General features: G+C 42.5%; 1 protein-coding gene across 1 annotated transcript in view; it reads left to right on the forward strand.

The window, feature by feature from the left end:
* The window catches only part of CAMK1D (calcium/calmodulin dependent protein kinase ID), a 218,190-nt gene that overhangs the window by 90,979 nt on the left and 110,036 nt on the right, over positions 1-17,175 (forward strand). The window contains exon 2 of the mRNA XM_054399522.1: positions 4,955-5,086. Within this exon, the coding sequence (XP_054255497.1) occupies positions 4,955-5,086 (132 nt within the window). The remainder of the gene's footprint in view (positions 1-4,954; positions 5,087-17,175) is intronic.

Raw genomic sequence — 17,175 nt, forward strand, 5'->3', positions numbered from 1 at the left:
ATATATCGTAATTTCATGCTTTATAATACAGAACTTTAAATTGGTGTTTTTTTGGCTCAATAGTAGTCTCTCTTCTCTAAGTAGCTTCCTTTTAACTAGCTGACATGGATTTTCAGTTTTAATTCTAAGCTTTTCCGATGCTTTATTAGGGAAGAAGGGGTGTTCTGTTTGTTGTGGTGGGATTTTTTTATTGGTTTTGTTTTGGGTTTTGGTTGGTTAGTTGGTTGGGGGTTTTTGTTTGTTTTTCTTTTTTTTTCTTGAGGGTATGAAATACTGAGTAGCTAAACCAGAAGAAATGATAAGCCTCAAATTGGCATTAAAATTCTTGCAGCTGACTCTGGTGACAAAACCAGACAAAACAGTAAGCTGTTGTTGTAATTGTAGATAATAGCACCCCCCAAAAAAGAAGTTAAATTCAAATCCAAACAATTTTGGTGGCTACGCACATAGAAAGCTTTGTGCTGTTCATTCTTCTGCAGTAAGTTGCCTTGTAATAGTGGGACAAACCCAAATTGTCTATGGGGGGGAGGACACAGAGAATTTCTACCTGCAGTATGATATTATCAAGTGCCTCTGTTATGGTTTCAGCTGTAAGTCCCAACAGAGATATTGATATTTATATCCTCTCTCCCCAGTAATAACAGTAAGCCAGCTGGAGAGATTTAGTCTGGAGCTGGAGGTGTGCTGCCCAACACTGACAATTCTTGGGCTTTTCTCACACTGTGGGGAAGTGGCTGCTTGTTGGAATACCCCAATGGTCTTAATATAGCTTCTAGCTTAGACAAAATGCTGAAGCTATTGGTATGGGGCATTGGCTCAGTGCACAGAGAAACATGTCAGTGGTCCAGAAAAGAGCTCCTTGCTACGGGAATGCCCAGGAAAGAGTATTTTTTGCCCCTTGCCATTGTTGTTTGAGTGTCTGTCAGGCTATACAAACAGCATTTTGGCACAGTTGGAAGTGCTGTTCATCATCTGTAATGAGTAGTAGCAGCCCCAGGCATGAGGCATCTCCTGATGTGGGACATCACTGTGAGAGGGGATCAGGATCAGCCCTGTGGAGGGGAATCAGGGTCAGATACAGCCCAGGGCAGGGCCATGTCTGGTGTTATAGCAGGCACTCATCAGTCTCCAAGGTAGAAGAGAGCATTTTCAGTTGTGGCTGAATGGCTTAGTGGAAGTTAAACGAGTAGTGAGGATAAAAATGCTGCTGTTAGTACAGTGATCCTGGTTGTTCTGCTCTTGCCCAGGTGGAGGAAGCGCTGCCATAGAAGGGGCTGCGGGGTTGGGACTATGTTTGATGAATGAAAATAGCTAGAAAAAGCTGTGAAAATTCCAAAGATTTTTTTTCCTGACATACCTGCCTCTGTTTGTTGTGCAGTTTAAAGTCACCTGTCTTTGAGGAGTCAAGGAGCAGAATTTGTGTGTGGTTGCCAAAGCCATGCTACAGGAATGACCTTTGATGTGGTTGGTCTCACTTTAATTCAGTTAGTCTCACATCTCCAGTGATCTTCAATATGGAGTACTATGTCCAGTTCTGGGGCCCCCATCACAAGAGAGACATGCATCTGCTGGAGTGTTTCCGGAGGAGGGCCACAGAGATGATAAGCATGCTGGAGCACATCTTCTGTGAAGACAGGCTGAGAGAATTTGAGCTGCTCAGCCTGAAGAAGAGGCAGCTCTGGGGAGACCTTATAGCTACATTTCAGTATCTGAAGGGGACCTACAGGAATGCTGGAGAAGGACTGTTTAGAAGGGCTTGTAGTGATAGGATGAAGGGCAATGGATTTAAACTGGAGCAGGGTAGATTTAGACTAGATATCAGGATGAAGCTCTTCACAATGAGAGTGGTAAAATACTGGAATAGGTTGCCCAGAGATGTGGTTGAATCCCCATCCCTGGAGACACTCAAGGTCAGACTTGATGAGGCAGCCTGATCTAGTTGGAGATGTCCCTGCTCACTGCAGGTGTTTGGACAAGATGACCTTTGAGGGTCCCTTCCAACCCAATGCAATCTGTGCATGGTGTAATTTTCAAATGATGAGTGTTCACTATTTTTTCCTGTGGTTTGGCTGGGGCAAAGTACACAGAAAGCCAACTGTGTCATAATTAAGATCATTAGCTATAGACATCCTGAAGATGTGAAATCTGTTTCCTGACTATGTCTGTTGATTTAGTATGACAGAGCACCTGCTAATGCAGTGGAAAGCTGCTCAACATGGAGATCTCTGTGAATGGAAAAAAAAATTATCCCTCCATCAACTCTGTCTTCATTTTGTCAGCCCCCAACCCTGCTGTTGCCTGGGGGCTCTTTCCAGCACCAGCAATTTCATGCCATAGCTTCCTATAAGACTCAATGTAAAAAGCACCCTGTCAGTGCTCAGGGTTGACATGTGAGTGAACACTTTAGCTGAGGTTCAGCTTATTTCATGCTTTAATGAGAAAGGTTGTTAAGGAGATATAGAACCGCGGTTTATGGGTAGCTTGGAGCTTCCAAAAATTTAATTTAAATTCACAGAAGCTCTTTCCAACCATTGACCCCCATGGCTGGCCTGGTAAGTGGAGAAGAAATCCAGGAAAAATGAAGCCAGCTGAAACAGAGGCATTTCCCAATGCTGGCCATATTGCATAGAGGGATATAAAGGGATTTCCTTTATTTTGTTGAGTGAGAACAGCAATGAAATCCAATTTCATATGGGAGCTCTCTGTGTTTTTATAATATCATAAACACTGGGAGAGCTCTGTGATCAGTAAACAACTGATATGAATATGATGTTTTTAAACAGCACTTAACTGAAGACAAAATGCTTCTTCAAGACACAGCTGAAGTGAAGTGCAGTATTGGAAGCTTAAGCAGGTAGGGCTTAAGGGGTTCATGAAGTATAGCTGGGAGCAGTTCTGTGTGTTTCTGAGTGCCCTGGTCTGCATCCCAAGCTGATAAGCACTGAGACTTGTCAGGGCTTTCCAGTAAAAGGATTTTATTGCAGTTCTAGTCTGACTGTCCCAAACATGAAGGTCAGGATGGAAACCTCATTTGGTGAATTGAATGACTAGGATTGTCGATAATGGGAAAGCCAAGAAAAGGTCTTGAAAAAGACTTTGGGTGTCTTGATTGCACAAGCCATTAGCATCGGTTGTGTGGACTCTAAATTGAAGTCCATGATGCTCTAACATGCTGTGGTAGATTACAGACAAAGCAGAAAACAGTGAATCACTTCTGTGCTTGGACTGACGTAAAAGAGGTCAGAGTAGGCCCTTTCTGGCAAAAATGAGCCAAAACATTATTGTTTCAAAGGATCACTGACACATGTAGACAAGCTGTCATGCAAACTGCTGTGGTGTTTTCATCCATTCCTAAACTTTTGTTGCTATTTTCGTGTTGCTGCTGGCTATAAAAGCGTTTTTGAGTAAACATGAACTTTTCTTTCCAAATCAGCAACCTCTTCCCTTTGCTTATCCACTTATCCACTGGTTTAATGACTCATTCAGTCGTTTTGCAACTTGGGAACCGTTGGTGAGGTCACAGCCACTTGGTTGTGTCATCAAAGTGCATGACTTAAAAGGGAAGAGCCTGGCTGGGAAAGTGAATGCCTCTGTTTATTGCAAACATCTAGATAAGCAGCAGTTGTGGGCAATGAAAGCCAGAGAAAGTTGGTGATAACCAGTGATCAAACATTAATGTTTTAAGAGCAGGCTGGAGCATGGTTGGGTTTGCTCAACATGCTCCTGAGCTCTTTTTGCAGAGAGGTATGTAGAAGAGAAGAATAATCTACTGATGGGGGGAAAATAATAAGGGAAAGTGTCCTGCTTCTTTTGAATAAATAAATTAGGAACTTTCAGCTGGTGGATCCTTCAGTTGTGACCTGCTTAGACAAGTGTGTGTCTGTGATCACTCTTGACAAAGCAGGTACTTCAAGAGGAGGTTTTGGTGAATAGGAGCAAGACTTGCTGTTCCTTATCAGTCCAATGCTCTGTCTTACCCAGCACTTCACTGCTAAACAAGTAATAAGCACTGGAACATGGGAATAGTCCTAATTTGCCACAGCAAAGCTCCGCTCAGACCAACTGAGTGATGCTCAAATGCTCAGAAAAAAAGTGAGAACAGAAAAAAAATTGTGTATAGTACTGACTGTAAGTTTTCCTGGCTTCTCCCCAATGAGGTCCAGATGCTTTGGAGGAAGCAATGAGAGTGCAAGAAATCATACACAGTTACAGAATAACCTAATGAAAACGAGGCACTGCCCACTCTGGACAATTAGCAGCTGGCTGCTGTGCTGAAGTTTCTTTATTTGTGTAATCCTCTCTGGGGTAACCGGAGGGAGGCTGCTGTTAAGGCTGACATTTGGACTTGTGATTTAAGCCAATTCTTTGGCTCTAGCGATTACATACACAGCCGTTTGTGTTGTGGAATAACTTTGTGTACACAGAGAAATTCTGACTCTGCTACCCTGAGTCACAGTTGAGCCAACAGTGAGGAGATGCTCTGGGCTGACAGGAAGACCAAAATAGAAGTCTCGACCTTTTGTGGTCACCACTGAGGAACCAGGAACATTCTTGGGACTGATGCAGCACATAGTCCTGGGGACTTTCTCTTGCTGTGTGAATTAAACCTCCAAAACCTCCCGAAGGGGAAAAGTTCATCATCCATCAAATCAACAGCCAGCCCGTGTCCATATGTGCAGAAATAGTACTTTCTGATTTTCAGGATTTGCTCATACCTCTGCTGGACAATGGTTCTGTATTAAAGTGGTTGTGTTTGGTAAGCCTTAATTTTTTTGGTGACTGTGAATGTGTATGTTTGTAGAGGAAAAGAAAAATGCTTGCCATGCCATTGTTGCAATTAACAAGAGCAGCGTTCAAAAGACACTAGAAGAATTCTATTCAGTGGTTATGTTTCAGTTAGCAGCTTCCCAAAAAAGCACCACTTAATGCTGGGGGTTTTCTTTTCTTCTTTCAGGGGTGCATTCTCTGAAGTTGTTTTGGCTGAAGAGAGAGCGAGTGGGAAACTGTTTGCAGTCAAGTGCATTCCCAAGAAGGCATTGAAAGGGAAGGAAAGCAGCATAGAGAATGAAATTGCAGTCCTGAAAAAGTAAGTACCAGACCTTCACTTTGATTAAACTCCTGCTTTTAAAAAGCAGGAACAGTGATTGATAAGAGTGACTGGCAGATTGTTCAGCCCATTACAGTCAGACAAGCTCACCTGAATTTAAATGATGCTGAAAATGTTTTGAGAAATGCTCTGGTTTTCTGTTGTATTAATACAGCCAGATGACTGCAGAGTAGGAAAAAAGTAGAGTTAGGCTGAAGTAAAACCTGTGATGTCCTAAAAAGACCTTACCTACCAATGATGTCAGCAGTTGGGTCACTGGCTTTGAGGAGAGCAAGAACATGGTTATTACGCCAAATGCTTAAAATGGTCTACACAGTAATTGCTCTAAAACTAACTGGGCATGTCACAGATTGTTATAGGCAATGGAATAGGTATAGTAATGGTAATGGTATAGGTGTATCCTGTGCCATGGAAAGATACCTCTACCACTTCTGAAAATAACTTCTCAGGGCAGCTTCTATTGTATCAGGATTGTCCATGGTGTGCAATGTTTTCCTTACCATGGGTAAGGCAAAGTAACCTCACAACTGAGCTGAATTCAATGTAGTCTTGATCATTTTCTCTTCCTCATCTTATGCCCCAAAGGTGGGATTCGTCTCACCTGACATAAGACATTTGGATCTGAACTTGTCACTTGAGTTTCTTACTAGGTAATTGAAAGAGGTTGTTAACTTTAGGATTGATCCATGTAACATGTTTTAAACTTCTAAAAGTTTCTTTTCTACTCATTGAATTAAAAGAAGTACAGTTACATAGAAGCCTAGGCTGCACTGGGGCAATCTGATTCCTGCTGCAGTGGTGTCCCTAGTAAAACTTCTTGCCTTAGTTCTTGGCCATGTAGAAGCTGCTCATCTTGGCACTATGTGACAAAACTGATCCTGAACAAAACAGGGACCTTGACAGGCTTGAGACGTGGGCCAATGCCAATTTCATGAAGTTCAGTGAACCCAAGTGCAAGATCTTGCACCTGGGTTTGGTCATTCTCAAGCACAGAAACAGGCTGAGTGGAGAATGGATAGAGAGCTGCCCTGAAGAGAAGGACTTTGGGGGTGCTGGTTGGTGACAAATTCAACACATCTGTCAGTGTGCACTTGCAGCCCAAAAGACCATCTGTATCCCGGGCTGCATTAACAGATGTGTGGCTAGCAGGTCAAGGGAGATGATTCTTTCCCTCTGATCTGCTCTAGTGAAACCACACCTGGAGTACTGTGTCCAGTTCTGGAGTGTCCAACACAAGGAGATGGGTTGTTGGAGCAGGTCCGGGGGGGGCCACAAATATCATGTCAGGGTTGGAGCACCTGCATGTTTGAGCACCTGTCTATGAAGACAGGCTGAGAGTGAATTGTTCAGTCTGGGGATGAGAAGGTTCCATGGAGATCTCATAGCAGCCTTCTAGTATTGGAAGGGGGCCTATATGGTAGCTGGAGACAGACTTTCGTAGAAGGGCTTGTAGTTACAGGATGGAGGGGTAATGGGTTCAAACTGGAAAAAGATAGATTTGGATTAGACATTAGGAAGAAATTCTTCCCTATGAGGGTGGTGAGGCACTGGAACAGATTGCCCAGAGAAGTTATGGAGACTCCAACCCTGAAAGTGTTCAAAGCTGGGTTCGATGGGGCCTTAAGCAACCTGGACTAGTAGGATATGTCCCTGCCCATGGCAGGGGGATTGGAATTCAATGATGTTTAATATCCTTTCCAACCCAAACCATTTTATGATTCTAAATCTTTAACAAGATACTTCTGAACAAAATGGTCAGACAGCATAAGTCAAAGGGGCAGATTCAAAGGTGAAATCAGCCATCCCAGTATGCAAGGGGATCCTTTGCAGTCAAGGGGCACAAGTGGGGCTCCAAAGAGCTAGAAGCATTTGTTGCAGCTACCTTCCAATTGCTGGACCAACATCAAATCAGTAAAATGTAAAGCCAGTGATAAATGCAACAGGTTATCTTGCTGTGTAGGATAATTGAGAACATGTCATAAAACTCAACCGTTACCATGTCCATAACTAGGTAACAGCGGCCAGTAACTGGCAGCTTGAAATGGTCTTTGTCTGCATGTGTTTGTCCCCTGATACTCATATGTGGGTATAAGAGCAGCAATATTGGCCTGCAGTAAGAATTGCCTTGCTGTGACCCTAAGATAGCAGAGCAGAAAAATCATTTAGGTTATTTCTTGCTTCTGTGTTGTAAACAGTTTCTGTCTTCTGCAAACAATTTCCTGAGAAACAAGGAGGCAGCACCCGCGCTGTGCTGTTCCAGCTGCAAGGGCAGGAGAGTGCGTGGGTGGAAAGTTCCTTAATTTCATGCAATTAGATCTACTTGGTCTCTTGTCCTATCCACATTAGGACCTTAAGAGACATTTTTCCTTTTTTTTTTTTTTTTTTTGTCTCCTGATGTCTTCTATTTAGCTGTTGCCAATACAAGCTTTGCATGTAATTGTATTTACTCTGAAAATAGACATCTTTGCTATCAGACACAGTATTGAAATTATATGTACCACCAAGGAAATGCTTAGAAAACAACCAACTGGATATTTCTATAGTTGAGGAGATGGGATATCAACCAGTTTCTCTGTCCAATGGATTCTCTCCTTCAAAAGCTGTCAGTAAAAAGAGATTTGAGAGAGGTGGAGCAGACCCTGAGCAGCTGTTGCTAAGCTCCAAAGGTATCTAAGTATCCTTGGTTTTGTTTCTGGCAATTTAAAACTGAGTGGGGATGGCTAGTTTGTGTGTTGTCCAGTTAGTGAGTAGGATGCCAGAGCCCTGGGCTGCCCTGCAGAACGGTGAGGTGCCACAGCCTCAACATGCCATGTACTGAGCTGCTGCTTCTGAAGTGGATGTGCACAGAGGATGCGTGGCAGGGAGAACTGGTCCCTGTTCTGTAAGAGGAAGGTGTAGAGCCACAGAAGATGGATACAAAGCAAATCTAAATATGTAGGTCTCCCTTTCAGGCTTTGCATTATGCCTCTGGAGGGTGGCATAAAAGTCCCAAAGGACACCCTGCTTAGCAGAATTGCAAGCAAACTCCTTGTGATACTTTCAAGAAAGATCTCTTGTCTAACACTGGACTTTCTCCTCCTGTATTCACTCATTAGAATTTTGTCCTTCTCCTGATGAGGTACTTGTTTTCTGATAGTGTGGCAGTTTAGGCTGGGTGCCTCCTGTTGCTGCCACATAGGTCACACCTCTGGTGTCCTGAATGTCCACCCAATAAGGTGGACACAGGAAACAGCGTATTTCTACCCATAAATCCTGCACCCTATGAATACATCTGCAAAGTCATTCTCTTTCTCTTTCTTCCCTCTCTGCTCCCGTGGGAGATGCTCTCTTATCGAGTAACGGTGGGGGAGTATCCTCAAGGCCTCTTAGGCCTGTCTAGGCCTAATGCCAGGAGGAGAAAGGATGGGGGGGCAGTCTCAGACCTGGCCAGCCTGAGACTTGCCTAGCAGTGGGAGGGGGAAAGAAAGAGCCCTGGGGGTTTTGGGTACACCCTCAGGTGGGAGAAGGGAAGGATTGGGAAGCTTTTGGGTATTATGCAAGGGGCTCTGTACACTTTGGGATATTCTTGGCACCATGTTTTGTAGTTTTCTGTAGCTTCACCAATTGCTTTTCCATTTAAACTTTCCATCACTCTCCAATCCATTTGTGTGAGTGTCATTCTCTTGTCCCTCTCGGGGCAAGAGAAGATCTGTCTGGCCTCAAACCAGCACAGAAAGACATCTGCTTAGTGCTGTGAAATGCAACTGTTCTTGTGTTCTTGCAGTTGTATGTCAAACAGAGCTTTACTGGGGAATCCTGAATATATTCCCTGCAGCCTCTGTGAGCTTGTAGGTGGCTCATGTCCCTGTGTGTGGTGAGCAAGTTTTTAGGGACAGCCAGAGATGGTGTTGGACGTGTTCAGGTACATATGAGCATCACATATACTTTGTACATTTCAGGCTGCTTTGGTGGAGCTTTGTTCCCCTGCCAGATCTGCCAAATCATCCAGATCTGACAGAATCAATATGAGGGTTTGAATGATATTGTGTGCTGAAGTTGTATTTTAAATAACTTTACAGAGAATCAGAGAATAATTTGGTTGGAAACGACCTTGAAGATAATCAAGTCCAACCGTTTTCTTTTTACATTCAGGATTAAAAGTCTTTGCGTGGAGATCTATAGGAAGTAGAACCTGGTGGTGAAAGCAGTAATTCAAAGACAAACCAGTTGGGTCTCTTCTCACTTCTGCTCCTGACTTCCCATGTGACTTTCTGTCACAATATTTATTGTCTGTCTCAGTATTTGTTGTCTGTGAGACAGCCCCTATTCAAAAGACTTTTGACTAAAAGAAGTTTTACCTGCAGTTTGGTTTGCAGTTCTTTCTCTTCTCGGCAGACCCAGGCAAGTGGGTGCAAGAAGAGAGATTTCTGGGCTGGGTTTTTAGTGTAAAGCAATTGCAGTCTCCCATCAGTCCTTCTGTGTGTCTCACCTAAAAAGCTGTTGGAAGTATTAATCAAATGTTCTATGTTGGGGGAGGTCAGCAGTCCCCATGTGAAGTAGATGGAAGGCAGGAGATTTTATCTCCCTGTCTGTGGGCTTGGACGCTCTTGCTGACAAAAAAAATTGACACATTTTAGAAGCGATGTTCTGCTAACAGGGGAGCGAGCTGCCAGCCAACTGATCTACATGTTTGTGTGAGTGCCAGAGTGAATCATGCATACTCCATCATTTTATTTTTTCCAGCCATGGCCAACAGATCTGTTCTCAAAAAAGAAAAAAGGCGGAAGAGCCGTTAAGTCAATATTTACGCCTAGCAACCTTAACAGGGTTCTTCCAATATGGACTCTTTTGTGTCCCGTGGAAATCCATGGCAACATTCCCCCAAGACTCAGATGGGCGGGAACAGAGTGGGAAGGAGCTTGCTGTTAACTGGTGTGCCAGGAGAGACTAAATCTGCAGTTAATCCAAGAGCCTGAGCCTGACAAAGTGTTCAAGCAAGTGCCTAATTTTAGATAGTTATTTGTTGCAATGAGTGAGTAGATTGAGTTCAGGCCCAAAGATACACTTCAGAGCATGGTGAAAGCCCCACTAAGAACCTGTGTTTGGTATCACATCAGGAGGGGAATGTTCCTAATTTCTTCAGTTAGATGATGCACCGATGCCCAAAGATTGCTGTTTCTTTGGGTTGTGTGCTGGCTCCCTGTAGCTGGACACAATGTTACATCTCATCACAAAATCAGATGAGTACCGTGTCCAGTTCTGGAGTCTCCAACACAATAAAGTCATGGAATTGTTGGAGCAGGTCCAGAGGAGGGTCACAAAGATGACCAGAGGCTGAAGCACCTTCCTATGAAGACAGGCTGAGAGAGTTGGGGTAGTTTAACCTGCAGAAAAGAAGGCTAGACCTTATTGCAGCCCCTCAGTACTTAAAGGGGATCTACAGGGAAGATTCGAGGGTGTAGTGATTGGATGAGGTTTAGTGGTTTTAAACTGAAAGAAGGTAGATTTTGATTAGATATTAGTTAGAAATTCTTTACTGTGAAAGTGGTAAGGCACTAAACAGGTTGCCCAGAGAAACTGTGGATGCCACCTTCCCAGAAGTGTTCAAGGCCAGGCTGGACGGAGCTTTGAGCAACCTGGTCTAGAGGAAGGCATCTGTGCTCATAGCAGTGGGGTTGGACCAGATGATCTTCAAGGTTCCATCCAACCCTAAACAATTCTATGATTCTATGGATTTTTAGACTTTAATTTTTTTTTTCAGTATAAAACATGTTGTGGCTTGGAATGTGTTTAAAGAAGAAACCCGAGTCTCTAGAACAGGATTATCACAGCTCTATTAATTAACTGGCTATGGGGAAAAATGACACATGGTCATTTTAGTGTGACACAGATTTTACTGGCTGGAGATGTGGGGAGTTTCATAACATGCTCTGAAAGCAACCATTTTCTCAGTTTCAGGAGAAAGGTAAATACAGCCCTTTCCATTGTTTGTTGTAGAATGCAGGAAATTTCTTCACTTATGGTAATTGTGCAGGTGTGAAAATGCTGCAAGATGAACTGTCTTTTAGATGGGTTCCTGAAGACAGTGGTGTGAGGAATTGGCCTGCAGAGAAGCACCAGTCTGAGGTTCTAATTAAACAGAAAAAAAAAAAAAACAAACAAACCCCCCAACTCTTCAAGAGTCAGAGAAAAACATGCCTGATTACTTGGTCTTTTTGTTGTTCTTGGCTACACCTCACTTATCACAAGAAACTTTCTAGCTGCCTGCGTAATACCTGCACAATCACAGAGATTTGGTGCTGAGTTGGAGCAAAGCAAGGGGAAGAACAATAAATCTAAACCTCAGTGTATTGATTACTTAATAACAGCACAAATCAGTGTCTGGTTGAGCAACTACTGTTCAAGCTAACAAATCATACTCTGCTTTAGTTGGTTTTTGCTGAACAGAGATTTAAAAAATAAATTTCTACACTATTTTGGTATCTCCTACTCTCACCCCTTCCTATTTGCTCTCCTAGATCCTCTGGGAGAATGCACCATTAAATATCTTTAGAGCTCTGCCTAATTGCATATTGAAGCCATTTTTCCTGTTAAACAGCATGATTGAACTGTTTCTAGTAGGTCAGCTAAAATTCTGCTGGTACTTTCCACTCCTGTTTCCTTGGAAGATGGGGTGACTGGGTATTCAGGCAGTGATTCATGCTCAGCCATTTGCCTCACTCCTTATATGCCTGCACCTAAAGCCAAGAACTGCTTCTATAATAAGGAGCAGGGAGAGAGGCATGGAGGCATCCTTCTGCAAAGTCTGAGAGGTCAGGGCTGTACCCATCTCAAAACTAAACTAAAAACAACAATGAAAAGTTTTCCTAAAGTGGGTGAACATGTAGGCATTCCTGCTCTCCCATAAATCAGATATTGGTCAAAGGGGTCCCTTGCTCCATTCCAAAAGGATGTCCCATTAACAAAATTCCCCTTAAAATCTCTCTGTCCCAGATTCTTCTCTCTGTAAGGATGCATCCCTATGGGGCTAACCTGATAGCCTCTAGGAAGATGAGTCCAAATTTAGCTTTGAAACCCATTAGTTACCTGTTATTAAACTCTTCTGCACAATTTAACTCATAATCAAAGGCTATATTAATTCTGAATAAAACTGGCCATGCAGAAGTTTTATGTGCCCTAACATAAATTTTGGCATTTAGTTAATTCAGGTGAACGTTCCTGAGTAGCTTTGTGGGGCAGATCCATCTGTTCAAGCCATGGCTCTCTCTGGGTCAAAAAACACAGCCCTTCCTGGCCTGGATAGTCCTGTACTGCAGTTTCCTAGTCTGGAGGTTCTGCTGGTGCTCACTAATGCTCTCCTATGGAAATTATTTTTCTGTGTGAGGTCACGCAGGTAGAGTACAGAGCCATCAGAATTGGAGACACTCCTATCCCATGTTGATAAGTGCTAACATAAAGTGATGGTAATAAGACTGTGATGTAAAAAAAGCTGTGGGATTCAGATTTAAGGGGTTAATAACTAATTACCTCTTTACACCTCAGCAGTAAGAGCTCTTTTTCCTGTAAAGAAATGAATGGGATGCTTAGAAAAGGAATAAATTGAAAAAGCACTTGGTATCTCTGTCTGTCAGGTAACGTGGTATCTCTGAAGGTTTTCTCACTCTATAGACAAGCAGGCTTCTTGCCTTTTTTTTTCTCCTCACTGTTTTTTTCTCCTCTGTGAATAATGGTGAGAAGATAGGTTGCCTCAGCAAGAACTGAAGAGACAGCTGATTGTTACATTAAGTAATCACTTTCAGAGAAAGCTTTTATGTAGATTTACTCGTTAAAACCTGGCTTGCTCATGCCACTGCAGTCGTGCTAGGGTGACAAAAAGCTGACTCTGCCCTCCCCACACAGCTGTGGTCCAAGCCCTGCCAACTACAAAATCCAGGGCATTCCAAAACCCCAGCAGGGCCCTGCAGCCCCAGTGATGACTCAGAGTGCAACCAGTTAGGGGGTGATACCCAGTGGTACTATTAATAATGTCAGTGTCAGTGGTGGAAGAGTAGGATCCTTCCAAGAATATATTTGTTGGCATCCCAAATGGGTATGCTTAACCATTGTCTCCATGCATCTGCTGGGCTGGATTGGGTGCCTGGTGGTGCCTCAGTGCCCACCCTTGGATGTTGCTGCAGGTATCTCTGCTAGGGAGGCAGGTTAGGCATAGAAAGGAGCCAGAAACTACAAAACTCTTCAGGGTAGGGGGACAGTTGGGCATGCCTGGAGGCTGACATCAGCTGTAGACCATGAGCTCATCTCTTGAATCAAGGAGATGCAGACTGGATGAATTGCCTTTCTCAGGTTTCAGGCAAAAGTGAATCTGACCCCACATATGTGGGTATGGCACAGGGCAGCTCTGCCTTGGCACTAGCAACTGACTACTTGTTAAGCACCTCATTTTGCTGCAAAGAATTCATGTGAGTGAAAAAAAAAAGTGAAACCTGAAACAAAGCTGCCTGGATTGAATTGCATGCTAGAATAGATGTAAGCAGATGTAGGGAAGCAGATCAAGGCATATATGTTAAACAGGAGAGAACGTTCCCCTCTGAAAGAGTAAACACAAACAACATCCCTTGCATCTTCTCCTGTCTTACACAGTTTGCTTTGCAGGCAGATGCTCAGTGCCAGCTGTAAGGGCAGGCTGCAGCCTTCCTGTGTTTCCACCTGCCTCGCGTGGTGCATGGTCAGAGGGCTCTGTGCCTTCAAGAAGGTTATAGTGTGAGAAGTCATTTCACTGTAATTGCTGGGTGACAGTGCAGCTGTCCTCTCTCCTGCCAGGTGATGGTTTACCAAATCTCACTTGCATAACTGTTGTTCTTCAAGGTCACCCCATACCCTGAATCAACTGAAAAAATGACATATCTGTACTGGAAGGAGGGTGCAGGTAAGAGGGGATGAAAGTACATCAGTGCTCAGAGCTCCATCTTGGAAAATAATCTGATGTATTATAGAAGAAACAGCTCCTTTCTGAAATAATCACTCTAAGATGCTTTCAAATCAGCAGAATGTGTTTTTCAGGCTTAGCTGGAGTCTGCTTCTGTGCCAGATGTGTGTTTTGTGTGGATACTGTCCTGTGCATAGCTGGAATAACAAAGCCAGGGTCCTTTCAGAGCTTTTAGCTAAATAACAAGAATCCATACTTTATTTCCCAGTATTTATTACTCAGGAAGACAGTTACAATTGTGTTTCAGTGCTACAAATACCTGATTTTATGTCTGTTACCTAAAAGGAAATAATTGTTAAGATGCATAAAGGCTCTTTAATAAGGTCTACCAGTTTGAAAAATGACTCATATATATCTGGATGCATGAGGTCTGTCTTTGTTACACCCACATGTTTAAAGCTGTGAGTTATTTAATTTGCTAGCACATGGCTTTGCTTTGAGATTATGGAGCTCACAGAAGCTAGGGTGTGTTAGTCTTTTCATGGGAGGACACACAGTTGTGAAACTATCTGTCCCAAACCACAGCAGGCATGGGCAGTTACAGGTTGTAATGGTTCTGTACATGGCAGTGCTACAATGTAGTGTTTTAGAAGATGCCAGGTTTTAAATGGTGCAGTAGTGCTAGAGAAAGCATTTTCACAAGTGCCTGCAGCCCAGATCTTCAAGGTTGTGTGGGTGCTTAAAAGCTGCTGCTGATGCAGTCCTAGGTGGCTTTGTTAGGCAAAACACTTAATCTTCTGTTTTTCTGCACAAGATTCTTTAAAAAATGTCTAGAATATTTTGCCCAAAACTAAGATTTTTTTTCCATGGAAGTAATTTCTTCATTTGTAAAAAGTGTGAAAGGCTATTTTAAGGTTTCATGGCATTAGCAAAGTGAAGATGTACTTGTCAAAATATTATCAGCATATTGCATTTTGCCTGTCTTCTCTGAATTAATCTTGAAATATCAGCTGGAGGAATTCAGTTTTTTGTATTAAACTGTTGTGATTTACTGTTGGGAGCCAGTTAATTTCTAACCACAGCATGACCATGCTTTGATGATGGGTGAGTTATTTACATGCACAGTCCAAACAGCTCGGTGGAAACTCCTTTATCTTATTCTCACACTATTAAAATCCATGGCATTAACTCATAAAACACTGAAGTATTGGAGTGGTGAATTAGTTATGACTTGTGAAGCACTGCATAAAGGAAACCAAGCAAAAATTCAAGGTAGGATTCATCCAGCCAGCTGGAAGCATCCTCAAGGTATGCAGTTTCATGAGCTCAAATCTCACTTGCTGTGGAAATCATCAAATATGCATTTCTAAGTGGATCAGAGTGTACAAGGAGGAAAAACAAGTATTCCAAAACTGTTGGTTCAAGAAGGCAGAAACTGAAATCTTATCAGAAATGACAGTTTTCCTGAGCACTCCTTGTCCAAAGCAGTTGTTTGCTCTTAGCTGCATGCAAAATGCTTTATGAATACAAGTTGCTGCATTTTTGCCTCCATTATATGAATTTAGACTAGTGATGTTATTGATGGGCATGGTTTTGTAGATATGTGACCCCAGTGTGAATTTAAAACAACTCCACTGGCAACTTCTACCTCTTGTTTGCATTTATGCAGGATGAATCACAGTTGTATTTTGTGTCTCATTAAGGTTGCAATCCTTGGACTGTGTCTCTTCTTCATGCGTCTTGAGCCAGAGGTTGGTAGAGGGGAGCCGGCTCTTAGTATGATAAAATGGGAAAATATTTGCACTTTGTCCCACTTTCAACTGCACCAGGTTAAACCTGACAGCGACCTCTCTGCTTGGAAGGTAGCCAATATATCCTGAACTGACAGCTGCGTAAATTAATTGGTATTTGGCCAACCAAGTCTATAGCTGTCATCTGTAACACATATACACATATCTATTGTCTCTCATAATGCTTACTTATACAACACTTTCTTTGTGTTCAATAGGAGTTTTGAAGACAAAAGAATTTCTTCTTACAGACTTTGCCTTTTAACCAAGACCAACATAGAAGATGCTGGTTTAGTCCATGGACAGCCATTATTTCTCACTCTGACCAAGGAAAGGGGGATGACAGTTTTGTTCCAAATTAAACTTTGATTTGTCTTCTTTAAATCAGAAACTGTAGTTTTTACATTGTGCCTTGTATTTGTAAGGCGTTGGCTTAATCAGAATAGATGGGTTTTATTCTGAATCAATAGTGGCCATGTAGGGCTCCGTGCTTCTGTAGCTATAGGACTTATTAGTCTCTGGCTATCAGAGACATCTGCCTATATTGCTCAGTTCTTAAATCCCTGTAAGTGCAGAAACTTGTGGGTTAGTTTCAGTATTGACAATTTGTATTAGTAAGCAGACTGTGACATCCCAAAGGATGTGTGACAGCTACCTTTTACTTTGCCAGATACCTTATCAAATTCAAATTATGGAGTGTTACAATAAACAGGAATGTTATTGCCTCCTTTACCTGCCTATTTTTTTTTTTTGTTCCAAGAGAGTAGACAGAGATGAATTCAAACTTTCTTAGAGACAGTATTTTCTCTTTTGAAGGCATTTAAAAATGTAAATAGCAGAATTTCTTTCTTCATCTTGAAAATTTGGTCAATAATTTCAGAAGGGATGCTAAAAAGCTTTAGCAAGTAGTCTGATTTGTATTATAGTTCTATACTGAATCAAAACCAACTGACAAATGCATAGCAGTGAAGAGTACCAGATACGGTTTTACAGACCAGCCATGACTCTTTCTGAAATGAGTCCAAAATTTCTATATATAATCCATTTGATTGCCACCAAATAGAATAACAGCCTGATTCAAATATCTTCATACCTTTGCCGTATCCCCTATCTTGACTGACGCACCAGGGATTAAAGTGGGACCTTTCTGGACTCACACATACATATCTTTACAGCCTCAGCTAAGCAGCCATTCCCTGCAGGCACCTGGAACAGATTCAGACTTTGGTGGACTGGACATCAAGTGCAATAGTTAACTCATGCCAAAAGACTTGTTTGTAAAACACCCATAGGCATAGGGTGTTTTTCAGCTGTTTAAGACTTCTTTCATCTCTACCAAAAACAGAAGAATCCATATGCAGCAGCAATATTTG

Source organism: Indicator indicator, chromosome 3 (genome assembly GCF_027791375.1).
Source record: "Indicator indicator isolate 239-I01 chromosome 3, UM_Iind_1.1, whole genome shotgun sequence".
Taxonomy (NCBI): Eukaryota; Metazoa; Chordata; class Aves; order Piciformes; family Indicatoridae; genus Indicator; species Indicator indicator.